Source organism: Stenella coeruleoalba (genome assembly GCF_951394435.1).
Source record: "Stenella coeruleoalba genome assembly, chromosome: 5".
Classification (NCBI taxonomy): Eukaryota; Metazoa; Chordata; class Mammalia; order Artiodactyla; family Delphinidae; genus Stenella; species Stenella coeruleoalba.
The window spans coordinates 88,162,089-88,184,378 of record NC_137150.1 but is presented as its reverse complement, the minus strand read 5'-3'; the positions used below and the strand labels follow the sequence as shown (position 1 = coordinate 88,184,378).

The 22,290-nt window shown below is 36.9% G+C and overlaps 1 protein-coding gene across 12 annotated transcripts in view; it reads left to right on the top strand.

Annotated features, from left to right (window-relative positions):
- Positions 1 to 22,290, top strand: part of LOC307186545 (uncharacterized protein) — a 1,017,825-nt gene that overhangs the window by 431,710 nt on the left and 563,825 nt on the right. The window contains exon 4 of one of the 12 annotated variants that reach the window (XM_079921777.1): positions 16,917 to 18,168. The exons of the other annotated variants lie outside the window; for them this stretch is intronic. Within the exon in view, the coding sequence (XP_079777903.1) occupies positions 16,917 to 16,931 (15 nt within the window). The 3' untranslated portion in view covers positions 16,932 to 18,168. Of the gene's footprint in view, positions 1 to 16,916; positions 18,169 to 22,290 lie in introns of those variants that run through there. 12 annotated transcript variants of the gene reach the window in all.

The following is a 22,290-nucleotide window of genomic DNA, read 5'->3' as shown; positions in this document are numbered from 1 at the left end:
CAGGGAGACCAGCTCAGTGCTTTGTGACCAGCTAGAACGGTGGGATAGAGAGGGTGGGAGGGACAGAGACACAAGAGGGAAGAGATATGGGGATATATGTATATGTATAACTGATTCACTTCCCTATAAAGCAGAAAGTAACACACCATTTTAAAGCAATTATACTCCAGTAAAAACGTTAAAAAATGTATCATTGATAATACTGATTTCAGGAGGTATAGAAGCAGAAGTTTTTTTTTTCTGAGATCCAAGTGTCATCTTCTTCAGTAACTATTTAATGTTGTAATGATGAAGAGAAGCAATGTAACAGTTGTCTGCCACAATATGATAGCACATTCATCATGTGATTACTGAGATTCTTTGGCTCTGTTTTTATCTATTTTGGAAATTATGTGATGATGTGAATCAATGGCAGGTGGGATTGTCAGGTACATCATTTAGGAAATCATACAGGTGTTCTTCTGATTTGGATCATTTATTTCCTTGTCAGTTCTGGCCTACCTCTTGAAATATGGAGAGTATATATTTGGTCCTATTTTCTTTTTCCAGTATGTTTTGAACTTGTGTATTTTTTTCAGTAGCTGAAATAATGTACATTTAGTCCTGAGCCAATATCTTTTGAGGGAGGTCTGAATGTATTCATGTTACTGCCTCATTGCTCTCTTTTCCTTCATAGGAGAATTCCTGAGAGAGTCGTTTGTACTCACTGATGCTAATTTCTCTCCTCCCAAGCTTTTTAAAGCTAGCTTAAATCAGATTGCTCCAAACTGCTCTTATCAAGGTAACTTGTGACCTTTATATTGCTAAATCTCATGCTAATTCTCATCCTTCTTGACCCCGCAGCAGTATATGACACCATTGATCATTCCTCTTTTTTGAAGCACTTTTTTCTTGGTTTCCAGGATATTACATTCACCTGGTTTTCTCTCTATCTCTGTAGCCACTGCCTCAAGTTTACTTTGCTGATTTACCTTCATCCATTGGATTCCTGCATGTTGAAGTGTCTCTGGTATCAGTCTTTGGGCCTCTTCTCTTTCCTCTATTTTTTTCTACCTTTAGTGATTTCACATAGTCTCACACCTATTTAAATATTCTATTTTATGTATCTATTCCTGTGTAACAAATCACCCCAACATTTAGTGGTTAAAAATAATGATAGTCATTTGTTATCTCTCACGGTTTCTCAGTCGAGTGGTTCTGGTTTGGGGTATCTTATGAGGTTACAGTCAGATGTCATTTTGAAGGCTTTACTGGGGCTAGAGGATTCACTTCCAGGGTAGCTCATTCATTTAGCTGGTGAGTTGGCCCTGCTGTTGGCCAGAGGCCTCATTTACTCTCCATAGATCTCTGTAGATAGAAAGTCATGCACTTTGACTTCCGTTGCCTGTCATATCGAGCCAGTCCTGCTGCAGTATGGAAATGGACTACATAAAGACATAACGACCAGGAGATGTGGATCATTAGGGGCCCTCTTTGAAGGTAGCTACCATAGTCTACCTTGTTATGTTCCTCACACATACAAAATACATTCACTCTTCCCCCAAGTACCCTCTAAAATTGCATCTTTTATGCCTCAGGTGCAGGCTGTAGTCAAGCATGTCCTCATCTAAATCAAGTCCAGATATGACTGAAGTGGCTCAGGTTAAGTTCATGGAGTACATGTCTTCAAGTGAAATTCCTATTGATCTAAAGACCCATGAGCTAAAGAGACAAGTTATCTGTCTCCAGCACACCCAATATATGTTGGTGGGATAGACATAAGATAAGTGCCCCAAATGTTCCATATCATAAAGGAGGTAAATAGGAGGCTCACAGGAACAACTTCTCTCAAGCAATCCCAAAATCCAGCTAGGCAAATGCCTACTCTTGGTTAAGACACATGCCTATTCCCTGCAGATTATTCATTTTGATACTTAACTCTGCCATTTGAGGTGTTGATTCCATATTCTGAATCATTCCTTCTTTTTCATAATAAATGGTTTGTGTTTAAGTAGTTTTTCAGCCTGCTTCCAGCCCACAGTAATTTCCGAGTTCAAAATCATCCTTTTATTTTTTCCTTTTTTTGTATTGTCTCTGCTCCTATTAGTCCAAGCTAGCAGTGTTTCCACAAATATAATTCACTTAAAAAACTTTTTGGGTCTCCTATGAATCATATTGAGGGTTCATTCAATTAGCAAAAATCCACATTGATCAAGAACTCTTGTTATAATGAACCCTCTTCACCTTGGGCTTCCTATAAGGCTGCTATAAGAAAACACACGGAAGAATCATAGACGTCCTACTGTTTAATGGAGAGGTTCTGTGAGGCTTGCCTCTAAGACACTTAAAGCCCACCTACTTCCCTTTTTCTGTTTTGAGATACCACTTTAAATATTTCTGAGGTCTTGACGAAGGACTTTACAGTCACACCCTTCATCTTTAGCCAAAGTTTTCCTGACAATGCCTTGGATTTTATCTTTTCCTAGAAGCTATTTTCTTATTTTTAGCATTTTTTGCCACCAGAAGAGGCAAGACTTAGGTACAGTTTATTTTGAACACAGAAAGCTGTGGATAATTTATATAGTTAATCATGATTCTTTTTGCCTAACTTTTTAATATTCATTTTAATATAGGAAGCCAGAAGAAGCCAGGTGATACCTTCAATACTCTGCCTAGAAATATCTTTAAGTAAATAATGCTGTTTATTAAGTATATTTTATATTTCCCATGCTATTATAGGCAATGATGTTGCTAAATTTTCTGTACTATATAATAGCAATCCCTCTTTCTCCATCTTCCAATAACATTTCATCACTTTCCTTTAAGCCCTAGTTCACAGTCTTTTTATAAATTTATTTATTTATTTATTTATTGGCTGCGTTGGGTCTTCGTTGCTGCATGCGGGCTTTCTGTAGTTGTGGCGAGTGGGGGCTACTCTTTGTTGTGGTGCGCAGGCTTCTCATTGCAGTGGCTTCTCTTTTTGTGGAGCAAGGCTCTAGGCATGTGGGCTTCAGTGGTTGTGGCGCACGGGCTTAGTTGCTCCGCGACTTTTGGGATCTTCGCAGACCAGGGCTCGAACCCGTGTCCCCTACATTGAAAGGTGGATTCTTAACCACTGCACCACCAGGGAAGTCCCCCATAGTCTTTTTTTAAAGCTGTTGGGATTTGTTGACATTTTCTAAGCCCCTTAGAATTTCACTAATATCCCCCTGAGATTTTTCGAGCTTCTGTCTGTTGCTCAATCACAAATTAACATTTTTAAGTTTTATTACTGTGGCACCCTAACCCTAGTACCAAAACTCATATTTTTACTTTGACTTTATAAAACAAATCACTCCAAAACTAAGTTGCTTGAAACTACAAAAATAATTGATCTTTTATGTTTTTTACAGGGGCGGGGTTCAGTAATCAAGAGTGCTTTAGTTGCATAGTTCTGGCCCAGGCTGTCTCATGAAGTTACTATCAGATACTATCAGGATGGGGCTGAAGGGTCTAATACCAAGGTGGCTTATTCAAATCGCTAGCACATTGGTGCTGGCTGTTTTCCAGAGGCTTTAGTTTCTCTCTTCATGAGCCTCTCCACAGGGCTGGTTGAATGTCCTCATGGCATGGAGATGGCTTCCCTCAGAACAGCCAATTCAGGATACCAAGACAGGACTGTAATACCTTTTAATGACCTAGCCAGAGGAATCACACATTCTCATTTCTGCTGTATTCTGTTAGTCACACAAGCGTTGCTCTAATTCAGTGTGGGAGTGGATACATAAGGGCTCATATACCAGAAAGTATGTCACTGCATGTCATCTTGCTTGCTGGCTACAGCACTATCACTATACAATCCCTCCCAAGTGTGTATCATCTCCAGTTTGGACTTCTCAGCTAAATCCAGCTGCTTGATCAATATCCAGCTACTTGATCATTATATACAACTGCTTGATCAACATCTCTACCTGCAAGTCTAATAGGCATCTCAACATACCACATAGAAAACTGAGCATTTCATGTCTTTGTTCTTGCCCTTCAAATCTGTATCTCTTACTATCACCCCCATTTCAGAAAATGACAAATGCATTCTTCTAGTTGCTCAGGCCGAGGTTACGGAAGTTATCCTTTACTCACACTGTCTATCAAAATTCTATACATATAATCTGTGTACAGATAACATTCTTTCAGCACATTTTAAGGACACACTTTTTAGACTTCCTTAGAGAAGAAGGCTGCTTAGGAATCCTAATTGCATTGTCCCAGAGCACACTGACTCTTAGCCTAAGGGAGAGAGGGTATAGCTCAAAAAAATTTGCAGGTGTGGTGATCCTCCAATGAAATGGATTGTAACTTGTTACAAAATATGATCTCATTTTTAAAAATGGAATTAATACAACTTGGATTGAAAGAGAGAGAGATACTCAATGTGGAAAAAAGGCACAGTGCTGGTTCAGAATGAGTGGGTATTCAAAAATTGAATATTTACTTTATTCTGGGAAAATTGCAAGGTTTTTCAAATATTCTCATTGGATTTCAGTCATGTGAAGTAGATACTATTATAGCTAATTCAGAAGTGAGAAAACAGAGTCTTAGAAAGAGTAAATAATTCACCATTTTTTTTATCATTAGCAATTGGCAGAATTAAGAGTTAAACCCAGGTGTTCCGAAGCAAGTTCAGTATTTTTTTGACGATGCGCCAACAAGTTCGCATTTTGAGATCTGTGAATAAAAACAAAAAAACAGTTTTGTCCAATTGAAACTTAGTTTAACATGAGGTCAAAACATATCCTCAAGCAGTGAACAATGAAGCAAAAATTGTGTAAGGAAGATGGTGAGGAGGAGCTTGGGAAGTACAAGAGTGACGGGGATGTAATGTCAATAAAGAAAGACTTATTTGGTACAATCAGGTCTAGGTCTCGTTGGTAGAAAGGACAAGAGTGCCATACACACAGGAGTAAAGGAATAGAAGCAGAGTGACAGAAGCTGTTATAGGCTCTTGCTCTGGTTCGAGTGGTGGGATGCAATGGAACTTTCAGGCCTTGATTGAAAGCTGAAAAAAGAGCATTAGGAAAAGAAAGGGAGATTTTTTTTGACATTTGGTAAATTCTTTAGATTTTAGCATTTCTAAAAAAATTCTATGAATAAAGTGTGAAATGCAATTAAGACAGCTCTTCCACATGTCACACTGAATAGACAGTGTTTTTTGTCCAAGTCGGAAAGAGTATGCAGAGGCAAGAATGTACACAAGATGGAAAGGTGATGAGCTCATCACCTCAAGAAGGTCTGTTTTCTTCCAGTAAAAGAAGGTCTGTTTTCTTCAATTGGGTGCACCTCAGAATCCCTTCTGTCAATCAAGTAGTAGAGAAGTCAATCAAGTAGTAGAGAAGAGTGCGTTTCAGCAACAGTAATAAGAAAAGCTCATATTCTTTTACCCAATATAAACAAGGAAAAAAAGATAACAGCAAAAAGTTGAGGAGCCAAGTATAGTTAACTACAGATACTTTCATAGTCTGTACAAGCTGAGCACAGTGTGTGAGGAGGAGAGTTTCCTTGGGGAGCCAGGGAATTGACTTTGAGTGCTGATACATTAATCCTACTTAGAAACACTTATCATTGTAAATAATTAAAAAGTTTGATTTGGGGAGACAGTCTATGCTAAAGGAAGTTCCAGGAAGAGAAACCAAACAAGATAATGGTCTCTATGGAATAATCTGAGGATGGAGAAGTAGAGAAATCATTCTGATACTATTGCTATTAAAAAAAGACAGTGTACCAATCTCTCTAACTTAGACTTTCAGAAAAATGAATGAGGACATGTTCTTCAACAGACACTCAATGAATCGAACAAAGTTGGACTTCAGTGAATACTGAATTACAGCAAGGAGGTGGAGGGGAGCATGAATGTAGTTGCAGATGAGCCTCAAGTGTAAGTGGCCTATAAGCACAGAGGCTGTAATACAACATGGAATGATAGAAGGTTAGGATGTGTTTAATTTGCACGTCCTTTAGCACATCTACCAAAAGTCCCTCAAGTAATAAATGGGAAAACATGTAAACATGTACATTATTCTTACTGTAAATGTAAAAAGTTAAAATTGATAAATAGCTCAGCTTTTTTATAAGGGAAAAGCTGGTTTATATTTTCCCCTCAAGTGTAGTCTTTTTCCTAGAGCCAGGATCAGTAGTGGAACAGATTTGTGCACAGTTGATGCATGTGGTCAAAAAGGGAATTGAGTTACAATAATAAAGGAATATAAGAGAGAAGAAAAACTCAGTTTAGTTTTGGATAGCCCATCTTTTTATGCATTCATGGCATTTCTAAAGTCTGACCTTTTTCTATAGGAAACTACCTCCTTTAACTGTATGCTTGACAAAATGACCTCTTACTTGTGAGATCTTCAGCACTTGAAAAACCAAGTATGAAAGTTAACACTCATTGGTCCCTTATGTCATTATGGTGGAAGAGACAATCTGATAGAATCCCTAGTTCCAAGCTATTAAAAGAGAGTAACAGTAGAACAAAAACCGGGATCTCTTGTCACCCAACAGGCAATTCTTCACTGATTTAGGAAAGCTCAGTTGACAATGTTAGGTTCTTCTTCTGAGCTTTATATGTGGTTCTCTAAAATCTGATCTATGATGAATAATTGTTTATAAACCTCTAATTCATATGAATGGCACTACAGTTTAAAATCTGAATTTAACATTTTTAATGTTTTCTCAAGCAAGGGATTGCTACTGTTTATGATGCCTTGAATTATATTTAGGCTTAGTAATGACAGAACATGTACACATCAATTATTCTTTTCATTTGCTCATTCTAAGCCATAAAAGGGATTACATGAGATCCTAGATAAGAGCATATTTATTTACTACTTATAACACAGGCTTGAGCAGTTGCTGTTGTGGTCTGCATTTACAAATGAAGAAACAGAATCAAGAGCAGTGTTATCTTGAACAATTTCCTTAATCCAGATATTTCAGCTCACAAGTAAGAATTCAAACTCATGGGTGTCTGACTGTAAATAGCTCTTTTCTCTAAAAAATACCACCTCCTATGAGGACAGGAACATTCACATATTCAATGCCAGGTAGGATGAAGATTTTTTTTAACAACTGGAAGTACTATGAAATACACTCTCTGATGAGGCCTGGTTTCTTCCCTCTGCATGACATTCAGTAGGTAGGGGAGGAGATGGAGTATATCTTGGATTCTACTCAGTCACTGTGACTAAAGGGAGAGACCACTGATGGCACCTCAGAGCGAGCTATTGAGTGGGGAGCATTGGCCAATTCTGGGCTTATTCAGCCTCTATATCTGGTCAAAGATCATAGTTTCTGGTTTTACTAAGTAAAAGTACTTTACTTAGTACTTTACTAAGTACCTATCCTCTGAACCTGGTACAGATCACAATTCAATGAAGAAAAGAAAGAATGACAACATCTAGACTTTCCATAATGTTACTGGTGTTTTTGACCCTTGGGTTTTAAATGGTTTTATTTATTTGATAACTATCATTCAACATGTTAATGATCTTAAAGGCATTTCTGAGGTTGTGGCTTTCTTAACACTTGAGTAAAATTATACCTTATTTTTTAATTACTTGCAATATTCAGAGACAATATTTACTTTAATGTGTTTCTTTTTTAAATGAATGAACGAATGAATTAATTATATTATGGCTGCATTGGGTCTTTGTTGTTGCGTGCGGGCTTTCTCTAGTTGTGGTGAGCAGGGGGCTACTCTTCGTTGCGGAGCGCGGGCTGTAGGTGCGCATGCTCTAGAGCGCAAGCTCAGTAGTTGTGGTGCACAGGCTTAGCTGCTCTGCAGCATTTAGGATCTTCCTGGACTAGGGCTCAGACCCGTGTCCCCTGAATTGGCAGGCAGATTCTTAACCACTGTGCCACCAGGGAAGTCCAATGTGTTTCTAATTACACTTTTAATTATAGAATCAATTCATTTGATTGGTTTTAAAAAACTCACGCTATGTAGTGAATTAAATAAAATATAAAATCTAGTTGGCTTATCCCCTTTCCAGTATCCATCCCCAGCCAATTTCATTATCCGAAGGAAACTACTGTTAACTGTCTGCTTTTCGTTTTATTGTCCCTCAAATTTCAAATAACAAATTCACTTGATATATGATTTAGTGGCTTGTCAAATTAATATAGTGCCTAATGAATCTCCACCATAAAAATAAGAACTTGTGCATACTAACTTTTCTTTCAATTCTTCATTTACCTTCAATTTTTGTTAGTTATTACCATTTTTATGTTGCCAAACTTTATAGTATTTCATTCTGTTCTTTAAACATTGTCTTCTTGGTATGTTTAGATTGATTCCAAATAATCAAAGGCTAAGGGGCAGCATTTATAATATGTTTTTCTAAATATTTTGTGCTACAAAGTCAAGAATGTGAATGGACCCATAGAAAAGAAAATATGATCCTAAGGAATTAAAAATTCACATTTTACAAAAGACCCTTCCAAATGTTAATGTCAAATAAACTTTTTTATTTTCTGTCCAGTCTCCTGCAAGCCTTCTGGGTCATATATGGTACAGGGATTGTAAATTTTCTGAGTTCTGGCATTATAAAACTAGAATCTAAAACTGATTCTGTATTGTTCTCACATTTTCTTATTAGTTTGGCAGTGTACAGAGTGTAATATTCCAGATATTTCTCACCCAGAATTTGAAAACATTCTTTCACCCCTTGTTTCGTTCTAAGAAAATCTGTGTCAGTGGTATATGATTTTCACTTAAGTAATACAGAAGTATTTAGTGAACACCCCACTTATGTAGGTAACTTTAATTTCTCTGTAGAAGTTTTCAGATTTTTTTTCTTTATCCTTAGAATTCACAGTGCTGTGTCTAGAAGTTGGTCTTTTTTCTAACAAATCCTTCAGGTCTTTTCAATCTGAAACTTCTTCCAAATAGGGGGATATTCTGTTGCATTCTGATCGGACCCTCTCTCCACTGTTTCTGCTGTCTCCTTTGAAAATATTTTTAGAAGGCTGTCAGACTTTCTGCAGCCTTCATAATTTCCCCCTCAATTTCCATGTGTTTGTTTTACTTTATCGTCTTACAGTTGGTCTTTAAAATCACTAACTTTATTTTCAATCATATTTCCTTTTCTATCATTCACTCCATATTTATAAAAAGTCACAATGATTGCCGTGTTTTCTGATTGTTCTTTTCTTTGTCACCTGTGATAATAATTTAATATATTATTCAAAGTGATTAAAAGTTTTCTACTGGGATCCTTTATTTTACATTTCCTACTTCACTCTATTGATACTCTTTAAATATCTTGTGATGCAAATATCTTGTGACTATTATATGTATATATATTTGAATAAATTTGTGACTTAAAAAAACTATAATGGTTAGAATAAGTAGGTGTTTTCTCTGACTTTGGGTAAAGATTTTCTAAACAGATCTTTCCCTTGAATAAGGGTTGGAGAACAGTGGCCTGTGCACGTCGGGAGAGCATGTAGGCAAAACATCATCACCATAGGATGTGTGAAGGAAATTTATCTGAAGACATTGCAGATCACTGTAATGTAGAAGGAGAAAAATGACCTAAGATAAACTATTTATTGGTGACCCTACTGGGGATTCATGGTGTAATGAAACTTGGATTTTCCCTATTCTTCAACAGAATCACTTTCTAGTAACCTTACTAAACTTTTAAGTCCTTGTATCTCTTCTCAAAACTTCTTTTTCCATATTCATTTTAATATTTATTTATTTATTTATTTATTTATGCTGGGTCTTAGTTGCAGCAGGCGGGCTCCTTAGTTTGGGCTCGCGGCCTCCTTAGTTGCAGCATGTGGCCTCCTTAGTTGTGGCATGTGAACTCAGTTGCGGCATTCATGTGGAATCTAGTTCCCTGACCAGGTATCGAACCCGGGCCCCCTGCATTGGGAGCATGGAGTCTTAACCACTGCACCACCAGGGAAGTTCCCATATTCATTTTAAATGAATCTCTGATAATTAACCTTTACCAAGAAGGCTGTTTGTCTTGCTGCTCCTTTGATAAACATTCTGTTGTGAATGGAAGTGTTATTTTATATACTACATGAAGTTCTTATTGACAATATTTCGAATCTTCACTATGGGAAACAAGAAGGACCAAGAATAAAATAGAAATGATAGAGAAGTGATACATTCCCAGGAAAAGAAGAGTAGTACCGGGCTTCCCTGGTGGCACAGTGGTTAAGAATCCGCCTGTCAATGTAGGGGACACAGGTTCGAGCCCCGGTCCGGGAAGATCCCACATGCCGCAGAGCAACTGAGCCCATACACCACAGCTACTGAGCCTGCTCTCTGGAGCCTGCGAGCCACAACTACTGAGCCCGTGTACCACAATTACTGAAGCCCCTGCACCTAGAGCTCATGCTCCACAACAAGAGAAGCCACCACAATAAGAAGCCCGCACACTGCAATGAAGAGTAGCTCCCACTCACCACAACTAGAGAAAGTCCACATGCAGCAATGAAGACCCAGCACAGCCAAAGATAAATAAATAAAATAAATAAATTTAAAAAAAAAGAAGGGGGGTACCATCTCACAGTGAAATGTTTCACAGCTTGTTGAAAAGCATTTGAGAGAATTAAAGGAAGTTTAAAAACATGAAATATAGATGAGGCAGAGTAACACTTCCTGGATGGATAGACTGAAAAAAGTTCTTAATGGCAAATGGAAAAGCATGTTTAAAAATTCTCAATGCTTGTTTTTGTTCTTTCTAGATTTCTTGTAATGAATGAGTGCTATACAAATAAATGAGACAAGGTGATGTTTGTACTTCACAGGGAATGCCTGATGAGAAATCCTGATGAACTCTTTTGAAATATACCTCATAGCCATCTAGGGCACTGATTTGAAGGCCAGTCTTCTGCTCAGTTCATTGTCAGAATATCGATGCTTGCTTGAGTAGAAGGGGACTTTTATTTATTTTCATTTTATTCTTCTTCCAAAAAGAAATCACATTCTTTCCCAGCTTGTATTAATTTATGATTAGGAAATGTGATTTTCAGGTTAAAAAAGGAACAAAATCTGGGTTTTAATATATAGGATGGGGTTAATATGAAAAGTATTGTCTAGTTTCTAAATTAACTCAAATATTATTTTATTACTATTATATTCCATTATTATAGCCATGCTGTACTACAGAAGCAACAGTCGGTCTGTTTACCAAATAAAAAATTATTTCACTATTAGAAAAACCAACTGACACATCCTAAGAACTCATGTTTTTAGTGACAAATAGAAGGTACAACCTAAGGTAAGAATGTCAAACAATTGAGCTGGAATGAATTCACTTTATCTTCAAAGATCTAACATGTTGTTTTGATGTTCTGTAGCTCCTGATGCCCAAATGTATAGGTTTTCATTTGTTTAAGGTCAATGATTTTTTCATAGACATGGGGTCAGAGAAAAATAAAGTTGCTGACCTTCTGTAATGTGTGTGTGCGTGTGTGTGTGTGTGTGTGTGTGTTTATGGGACATGTTTTGGGAGAGATCTGTCAACCCTTGCTAGGTAGGTTCATTTTGTCATTGACACTTTATCTTGAAAGATGCATGCTGGCATGCAAGGATGCAAAATTTAGTCAATAGAGGCTTTGTTCTTTGACAGACCTTATTACCACTATGCTGACCAACTGAGTGAATATGCCACAGAACTAAAACCATGACTACAATGTTTGTGTTTGTTGGACTGAGCTATATATATATATACCCCAGATTATAGATTACACCAGTTTTGGTCTAAGAGTCCAGTTATTTTATGATGTTTATTCTATAGCTATAAGAAAAACAGTATGGAAAGTGTCATTCAAAGTAAAAATAAGAGAAATTTCCTGCTATTCCCTTGACTGATGTCAGCTGCAGTTAGATTGCACCTGGGAAGGATTATATTTGCTTTATGCACCTCCTCAAAATTCAATATTAACAACTGAAATGCCCCTAAGGAGCCAAAGGAGGAGAAAATTCACACATTGTTATTATTTTATGGTTCTAGGCAATGCTGATCTTTTAGTAAACTGATCAAAGGAGTTTTGAATCATATTTTAAAAATTCAGTAAACCCTATTATTCTGAGTGTCCTGTCTCCTGGGAATGCATCACACACTATAGCCATAGTTTACCATGTGTGCAGTACAGAAGCTCCAGCTGACTGTGGCTGCCGGGCCTATTATTGACTAATAGTCTCTGTGGACCTAGAGCCTCTCTGTGGTGTCCAGTGAAGCTTCCAAAGCTAACTTTTATTTAAAGATATAGTGAATGTTAACGAATTTGGAGTTAAGTTTTATTTGTCTTATGTAAATTGGTTGCCTGTATTTGAAATATCCACCATTTTGTTTTTGCACTGGCATATTCAAAACATATCATGATTTAGGTTAACCTCAAATATTAAATACAGTAAACCATTAGCTCTGCAAGAACTTGGGAAATACGGTTCATTCTTGCATGGATTACTGCAAACTTCCATTAAAATATGGCACACAGACACAGCTTGTGTCTGCTCTCCAATCTGTAAGTTTACCTGTATAAGTCTAATCAAGATTCTACTCAGGGCCTAGTCTTGGAATTTTAAAGTTCCTGCTCAGTACTGGTGACTGTAAACATGATTGGAAGGTCCAATGCATAAATACAAAAGCATTTTATATTAAGTTATAATAATTAGAAGTGGCCCCTATAGAATATATATGTAAAATATGCATGTGTAACATTATAAAATGCATTTAGCTCATTTCAGTGTGGGAACATAGAGACTTTATCTCTCCTAGTATCAGTAGGGACATAGATTCATGACAAACCGTCTTGCATCAGAAGTACAGTTTTCAAGCCATAGCTTCGTAAAAACCTCTTCATAAATTCTATTCATACTGTCCTTACCAATGTCCTTACCAATGTCCTTAATTAATTCAGTCACACTTGAGTTTTAGTACTTTTAAGGAAGTTCATTCAGCCGCCCTGAAATTGAAAAAAGACACCCACATATAAACATCATTAGTATAGACATTTAAATGAAACTTTTCAAAGAGACTGAGAGAGATTGCAGAATAGGAAGGTGTACAGCCTTTTATAAGTATGTTATTTTCAAGGTATTTTACCTCCTTGAAGTGTATAGCTACTGAAGGTTACAAGGGTTCATATGGAGAGATAAAAGAATATTCCTGGTGTGATATGCATGATATCAACAAGGTTAGCTATGAAACAAAGAAGGTGTTTTTGAAAAGCATATTGTATTTATTGAATACATGATCACATATATTGTGATACGCTTCTTTAAGTGTATTTTCAAAACCCACAGAATAAATCAAATTGATACCATGATTCTTTTTAACAGAACCCAGCATGTGTCTATGCTATTATATTTGAAACTTTAAAATTTGCTTGCTGCATAGAAGGATAAAACATGACCCCTACCTTGAGTATCTTTGTAAGAAATAAAGATGCATTTCACAAAGATAATTTCATATTTTCAAGTTTGGGAAGTCTTGTTCAATAAAATACTAAATTTTGCCTTTTCTTTTACTGTTACCTCATCAAGAGTCTATAGATGAAGCAGGAAAAATTAAGATCTCATGAAGGAGGTGAAAGAAAAAAACACACAGTGTGCTTTGCAAGTAAAAGGAGTTTTAACAAATGATATGACAAGGGATCCTTGGGAATTCATGGGTACAATCTCTAAAACATCATGTAGAAGAGCTTTATTCTCAGGGTCAAAGAAAAACACTGAAACTGAAGGAAATGTAGACGCTGAAAAGGAGTAATAGAATTATTTAGGATTTGTTTACAGAAAAATAAAAACTAAAAAAATAAATTAGATTTTCTGTTTTGCCCTGAAAACATGACCAGGTAAGTCAAAGACTTAAAAGGAAAAAGAATGACTCAAAGGATGATTATTTCAAAGGATATATCAAAATAAAACACATTATATAACTAAAGGCCATGCATTTGTTCTCTTGGCATATTTATATAATGAAAAATATATTTAATGTTTGTATAATTGTTTAATTTGTTTTGGAGGAAGAGACAGACAGCTGCTAGTGGATGCATTCTAAGTTCTAGAAACTTTGCCTGGTGCTTCTGGTACTTCTCATCTAAACATTATGAAACTCCAAGAGGAAACCATTTAAGTTCCCTTTTTATGAATGAGGCTTACATGATTTGGAAACTTGCTCAATTTCAATTTAATCCCCCTATACAGGGCCAGAATGTCACTACAAACCCTGGTCACTCTGACTTGAAGATTGATGTTCCTCCTACTCTACTATGCTGACACCTTACATTTTCAAGCCTTATTATTTTTTATGTTATCTCATTTGATTCTTATGAGAACTCTATAAAATTGATAGAAAATAAACGAATATCCTCATTTTAGAAATAAGGAAATGAAAATCACAATAGAAAAACTGACAGCCTATTTCTGTTTTGTGATGGAGGTGATTTTTGGGGGTCCAAGTTTCAAATACCAGATGAATGTCTTTTCCATATTGTATTATGCTTCTAATGACCCCAGGATGGATGATAAGATGCTTATATAGAGAGAATTCAGAGTCAGGGTCTAAGCTGTATATGTATTCAGAATTTGTGTATATCCAGGATTGTTTGGGCAATGTTGACTCCAGTGTCATTTACCAGGGGGGTCCTTGTAACCTGATAGGACAAACCCTGATGAGATGGTCTCTGGGTATAAGCTGGGCCCAGGTCTAAGACCATCTAACATTTTAAAACAGTGGCCTCCCATTTTTCCCAGTCAGGGCTGAGGAAGAATTCAAGGAAACAAGATAGATGTGGGGAACCCAGTTTGTGAATGAGGAAAGGACTCTATTTGAGGGCATGGCATTGCACCATCACTCAGTTGTGTTCTGACCAACATTCCCTTTATGTATTATCTGCTCCCAGAACTGATAGAAGGTCAAAAAATATTAAAGCATAAGTTAAATAAAAAAGTAATATCACTAGAGGCACAGCAAAAATTGGGAAGTGTAAAGCCATTGTGTCTTGTGGCCTAACAACAGAGTTTAACTAAGATTAGGGGAAAGTATTTCCTCAGATTTTAGCATTGTAACTTATAGAGCAGGACCAAGAAGTAGAGACTATATGTATGATGGCCCAGCATGAGAACAGGACCAGCCTGTGAGAGTCCTGAGGAGAGAGGTCAGCTCAGCAAGAATTTTCACAGTTTATATTTCAGTTTTTGGGTTTTCTGGGTAATACATATAACATCTGCAAATAGTGTGGTAGACATTTACTGATTATACCAATGGTCAAGTGATACTAGTATTTATTGAATGTTTAACTTATGTAAGAGACAGAATTATATGTTTTGCATGTGATAGAAGACATTTTCACATATTGAGGTATGTGGAAGTCATGCTGGCCTATACAGGATTTAAGTTAAACTTTATGCTAACTAGAGGAGCCTGTTTTGTGGCTTATTAAATGTACATAGTACATCTGCTTTAACCATTGAAGAAAAGCAAGGAATTGTCCATAAGCAAGGAATGTCCCTTTCGAAGATAGAGAAAAATGCCTCCCTTCCTGGGACATCAGTGCCAGGAGTCCTTCTATATAAGGCTCCCTTCCCAGGCACCAAGGCCATACTGACTCGCTGTGTACGTGCTGATTTGTCTTTTTTGGGGGAAACTTTGAAGGGATGTATCCTGTCATGGTTGATATTCTTTGTTCTGACAAGATATAAGACTGTGCTGATGAGAGATTAATGATTAGACCTCAGGACTTTACTCTCTTGTAATACATTCCTGTCACAAAGATATGTAGGAATAGAGGTGGTGTTCTCTAGGTCTACCACAACTCTTCTAAGCAAGATGTTCCAGGAACTGTCTGTTGTTCTAAGTAAGAAAATTGTAGCCAGTAAACATTTTATCCTTTGAATCTTCAGGTGTTTGTGGTTTATCCTTTTTCTACATTTGGAATTTCCAGTTTGGCAACCTATTTCTCTTTTCTCCTTGGAACTTCAAGTACTGATCATTAAAAACGATGACTTGGCTTCCGTATTTGAAAAGAATGGTTTGGATGAAAAAGAATAAGTATTAAATTGCAGATGGTTTGGTCTTTTCACTAAGGCAGCATTAAATTAAAAGTACTTCTTTTTGTAACCCTCCCCTACCCCCCAAAAAAGACTATGCTGAAAACCATGCTCCTTTGGAATAGTTCCTCAGAACTATTTTAGAGGCTGTCTCCTGGGCCATAATCCTCAGTTTGGATTGAATACAACTCTTTTCTATTCTTATTATAGACTGGTTATTGATTATTTCTGTCAATACGTGTATAACTTCATTTAATTCTTATAAAAACTGTCAGGTATCATTATTATTATTGCTTTATGGGTGAAAAAATAGAGGCATAAAGAAGCTGAATAATTAGTCAAAACTCAAACAGCCACTAGATGGTAGACCCAGTTCAAACCCAGACAGTCTCTCTAGAGGCCACATGCTTAACCACTATGTGTTACTCCCTTTCCAGTAAGACCTTTTATCAGAGATTAAATTTTTATTAGTATGTCAAAGGCCATTAAAAGAAACATACCTGATTTTTAAAAACAAATTAGCAGATGTTTCAATATTATAAGATTATTTTCAATTTAAACTCTCAAATAGCCAAAGTGTGAATTTTGAGAAGGTATGGAAATGATAAACAATCTATTTTAAAACTGCACTTATCAGTTTTAAATATTTTGTGGTATTTCAAGTGAAATAAAGAAAACAAAGTTATTCTGGCTGCCTAGGTCAAAACTAAAGTTTGGGCTTTGGTTTGTTTAATTGACTTTTATTTCAAAAGCTAGTATCTCTCACATGTTTTCCAAAGTCTAACTTTAATTCCAGTCACCATTAAATTGTTCACCCATTATTCTTTCACTCTATTACTAATCATTTATTAAGTACTTACTAAGAACCTTAACTCTCTATTGATTGCAGGTATGCAAAATGTGAAAAGTCACAGACCCTGTGTTTAAGTAGTTAACAGCTTTATGAGAAAAATGAAAAATAGTTAAGTTCTGTGACAGAGGGGAAGAAACCTCTGAGAGCAGTGGAAACCAAGCTCACGGCTGCTGAGAAGGCGGTACCGAAGCTGAGAGATGCTGGCTCCTTGCCAGCCTAGGAAGGAAGAGTATTCCAGATGGTGGGAATAATGATGATGAGATTTGTCCTCAGTGGTTTTCCTAAACAGCTTTCATTTAGTTAGAACATGCTAAAAAATCTTGATCCTCACTGAAAGGTTTCCAGATATCATGGTATCCTTTATTTTCAGACTTCCAGGGTTCCTTCTTGACCCGTTCCTTGACCAGGTTTCAAATATCATGCTTTACTCTACGTTCTTTTTCTTCTTGTTACTGCGCTCGAGCTTGCTAATTTAGACTTCCGTTGCTCACTTAAGTTGCATAAAATTGTGATTCTGTCTGCCAGAACTGATATGATTGGCAAATGTATGGACACATGGGCTTAAGCTACATGACTGTTCCACATAGTTATATCTTGAGATTTTTGCTTTAGCTTGATCATTAAAACAGAGTACCAAGTTACACAAGTGTTCTTCATTATATTATTTCTTTCACAGTGATCAAAGTAACCTTGGCAAAGAATTTTCATGTCATGCTGTAAACTGTTTCTACTATTCCTTTGCTGCACACACATTTCTCTTTAATTTTACTGATCTCTAAGGTTCTCCTGACATTTGAAACTTAGCATCTTGATCAATTTCTCTTCATTGTATTAATTGAAAATTTTCCAAGCTGAATCACATTTTTTTTTTTTTTTTTTTTTTTTTTTTTTTGCGGTATGCGGGCCTCTCACTGTCGTGGCCTCTCCCGTTGCGGAGCACAGGCTCCGGACGCGCAGGCTCAGCGGCCATGGCTCACGGGCCCAGCCGCTCCGCGGCATGTGGGAACTTCCCGGACCGGGGCACGAACCCGTGTCCTCTGCATCGGCAGGCGGACTCTCAACCACTGTGCCACCAGGGAAGCCCTGAATCACATTTTAAAGTCCTCTTTAGACTCTCTGTTAGAGCCTTCCTGTCCTTTACAGTTTGTCTCACTTTCCCATTTTGTATCATTTCAGAGCTTATTACATTTATTTAAAGACTGATGTAAAGAGAATTGAATTCCTGGAGTAAGGGGTCAATCTGATTCACATACACTTCAAGAGATTCTGGCACAGTCAAAATTTGGGAGCCATCAGCTGGGATGTTGAGTTAAAAGCCTAAGTGAAAGAGAAAAGAGAGGTTAAGAGTAAAGCAGTAGCATCTGTGCACCCCTCCTCCTCACCTCTCACACCCAGGTCAAATCTGAACAGGAAAGTAGAAAGGTGTCCTCTTTTGAGGTGGTCATATAACACAGGCCCTTATTTTCGTATTTCCAGAGACTGTCTTTACCAAGCCTAATAATTTGCTTGTGAATCCCTTAGAACTTCCTTCCACTTACATTACAAGGAAGGTTATCTTTATTATTCTGTCAGACAATACAGTCCTATTGAATACTTCCTCAAATAGATTCTCCAAAACACTGTTCTGAGAAATGTCAATAGTGTATCATGAAAAGTTAACAAGCATTTAAATAGATTTTTTAAATGCCAAATGCTATATATCCCTTTTAGTATTCCCTGTAACTCTTCCCATATTAAAGGATGAGAAAAATTCTAGGCTGATGATATTTGTTTAACACTTTTAAGTCAAGATTTCCAAAATGTGTTTTATTAAGGAACCTTTTTAATATGGTACAACTACCACCTTCTTGTGCAAAAGCATTCAGAAATCTAGATCCAAGTGAATTACTAGTTTCCTCTTGGATCCAACTCACTGAGTCCCATTATCTTTCACCTATTATAGGTATGGTGTTGAGTATGGAAAGTTTAATACTTATAGACAGGTGATCCTAAGGAGAAGCTGATTTTCCACATCCACCCAAAACCTGTCCTTTGGTGCAGCTGTGACATTAACTGTGGCCCTGGTAGAAAGCTCCTTTGCACACTGACCACATCGCATTCCAAGTTCTTGCCTGCCATGTCTTTGCCTCAGGACTTTTTATGTAGTCTTGTAGGTCACTCACCCCAAACACAGGACATTCTGAAAGTGCTGAGGTAGAGGGCTTCGGAGGAGGCATTAACCTCTGAGTGGCAACTCTCAGCCAATAAGGTGAAAGATGAACGCCCCAGACTCTGTCCTTTGGATAGATGATCCTGAGGTGCAGACTACACCATTCCACAGAGGGTCCTCAGTGGGACTGAGTTCATTTGCCCACAGTAGAACCAGTTCAATAACTTACTTTATAAACTTTATAAAATAAACTTTATTAGGTTTCTTCCCATTCCTTTCTCACCTTCACTTCTGTTTCCTGAGATCATCTCCCAAATAAGCTGAATCCTCGTCTCAGGATCCTCTTTTTGGGAAAACAAAATTAAGCCAATTTTTTTTTCTTTTCCAAGTGGCAAAAATAGAAAAGGGTTATGTTGACAGCTGGAAGGATATATGTCCCTGGTTCCCTGATTCTCACGAGTCCATGTCATGTTTTGAGCTGATTCTTTCCTGTGGGACAGGGTTATTTTATATAGTCAGATGGCCTCTTAGTTCTGCCATTTTGGCCTAAATCTTATCACTGAATTTTTGCTTTGTTCTTAAAGACATCTCCAACTTATAAAACAATAATAATAATACCAGTTATTATTTATAAAGCAATTTTTGCAAAAAAATGTACAATATGCTTACAAATTATCCCATTCTCACAACTGCTTATGTAGATATTGTCCTCATTTTATAGGTACAAAAAAAACCCCTGAGAGCTAGAAAAGTTCAATGATTTGCAGAAGATCATACTACTGGTAATCAGTGGAGCCAGGATCAGAACTCACATCTGTGTGACTCTGTTCCAAGCTCCAAGCCACTGTGCCCCACTACTTAAATTCTGCATTTAACAACTGTCTATCAGGCATTTTCACAGAGATAACTTCATCTGTAAAATGAAGATAATGGTGCTACTAGTGTCATCAGAAGTATCAAATAACTTATGTGAACATAAAACAATGCCTTACAGTCTCTATAAAAAGGTTTACTTTATTATCATCATTATTATTATGACTAATATTACCAGAATTAAATGGGGTCCGTTTCTTTTCTTGGAGTCTTTGAGGAGATCCTCTGCAACCTCTGGTAGATGAGGAAAGAGTGCCAGCAGATGGAAGAGTATGTGGAATTGTTTTCAGAGCTAAGGCTAGAAGTGCTGTATATCAGCTCTACCTTCATTCCACTAACCAGTATCCAGTCACATGACCCAATCTGATTGCAGGGGAAATTGGGAAATACAGTTTAGCTGTGTGTCAGGATGAAAAATAAGGGAAGTAAGGTGACTGTATAGCAGTATCTCATGTCATCATTATTTTAATTTCATTCAAATTTAACATGTTCAGAAATGAACTCCATCCCCAAGATATATCCAGAATCCCGTCATGTCTCACTACAGCTCCATCACCACCTTTCTAGTTCAAGCCATTATTTCTCTCCCTGATTTCTGCAATAACTATCGAATGGTTTCCCTCTTCCACTCTTACCTTTCTAAAAATGCATTCCTCAGTCAGAAAACAGATCAGTATCTCTCAAATCATGTCTCCCCCTGCTCAAAACTCTCCAGTGAACTTGCATCACACTTAGGATAAATTACAGATGCTCCGTAATCTTTCCTGTCTGTATCTTTGATGACCTCTCCTGTCACACTTCTTCCTGCCTGTCCAGGACTGTAGACTTCTTCTTTCCTCTTCATGAAATTCTCTTCCCCTGCATCTATTCAAAAATGCAGGGGAAGAGAATGTCATGAATTTCCTTCCTCGTTTCATTCAAGGTTGTCCCTAGTATCATCTCCTCGAAGAGGAGATCACTTAAAATATGCCTCAGTTATTCTCCAACTCCTTAATCTATTTATTTTTCTTCATAACACTTAAAATGCCTAATAATATATTGTATATTTATTTATTTACCAGTTACATCGGGCTTACCCATTAGATTAAGTTTCTGGGAACAATGACTTTGTATAGTTCACTTCTGAATTACTAACGTTAGGGTGGTCTCTGGCATGCAGGAAGTGTTTAATTCATATTTGTTAAAAGGATGAATGACTGTTTGACTCCCTGCTATGACAGGTTTAACTCTTGCTAGTCCTCAAAGGGCTCATTTGTATCTTCCATCAGTTACAGTGGTTTCTCTGTACCCCACACTTCTTTTCATTTATTTTTCTTTATTTTTCATTTCTGAAGCTCCATAAACTGATGTCAGTTTCCCATGGTGCTCATGGCCCAACTCTCTGGATGTCTGAATATGTTTGTTTTCCCCATACTAGATATAAAGAGAAATGCTCTCTAGAGTTCCTGTTCTGATTTCTTGATAATAATCCAATTCTGCCTATTGTTTATGATACCAGTTCAAAGCATTAATGCAATCTTACAAGGTTGGTTCACACCCTCTCTCTTTCCCTCTCTCCCTTCCTTCCTCATGGAATAGCCATTCAATCAGAAAATACAATTTGGAATAATCTGTATGAATAGCTAGTAAATGGACAATCATCATATTTGAATTTTTACCATGTGTTTCCCATTATTATTTTCACATAGGAAGGAAGCACAGTGGGCGATATTGTTCATGTGGTCATTACCATTACTATTGCTATGATGCATACCTGTAACCTACAGCAGCTGTTGTCTACAAGAATTTGTTACTGTGCCCCTTCGATTCCAAAGTACTATAAAGAATCATCAACTAGCTGTTACCCTCTCACTCCTCCATACTAAACATGCTCTTCAGAGATACCTCTGTTTAGAGAAGACATGACCATAATTCTAAGGATGTTTCTTTTAACAATCTCTTAGGTTCTGAGAAACATGTTTCTGCTAAATTCCCCTAGAGGAAAAGGAATACAAGCTTGATGCATTACATTTTCTGGTTCTAAAATGACTGGTTATGTGGTTGCCATTGTAAATTAACTTGTTAATCTTGGTTTTACCACATATAAGATATAAAAATGCAAAAAACTATTTTCCAATTTGTATTTTAGTTCTTGGCTGTAAATAATCCAGGTACACCTAAACATAACTTTAAAGGATAACATATATAAAGCATTCTATTTTTCAGTTAAATTTTTATAAATAGATTGATTTTGCCCAATTTTTAAAAAGAAACAATATGCCAAGATTGTGACTTGATCTACAATGAAAGATATAGAAACAGGAATCAGAATTTACAGTTCTAGATTTGTTTCAGTTCATAACAGCTGAGACTTCTTTCCAAATTCAGAAAAAATTCCTCCACATACTT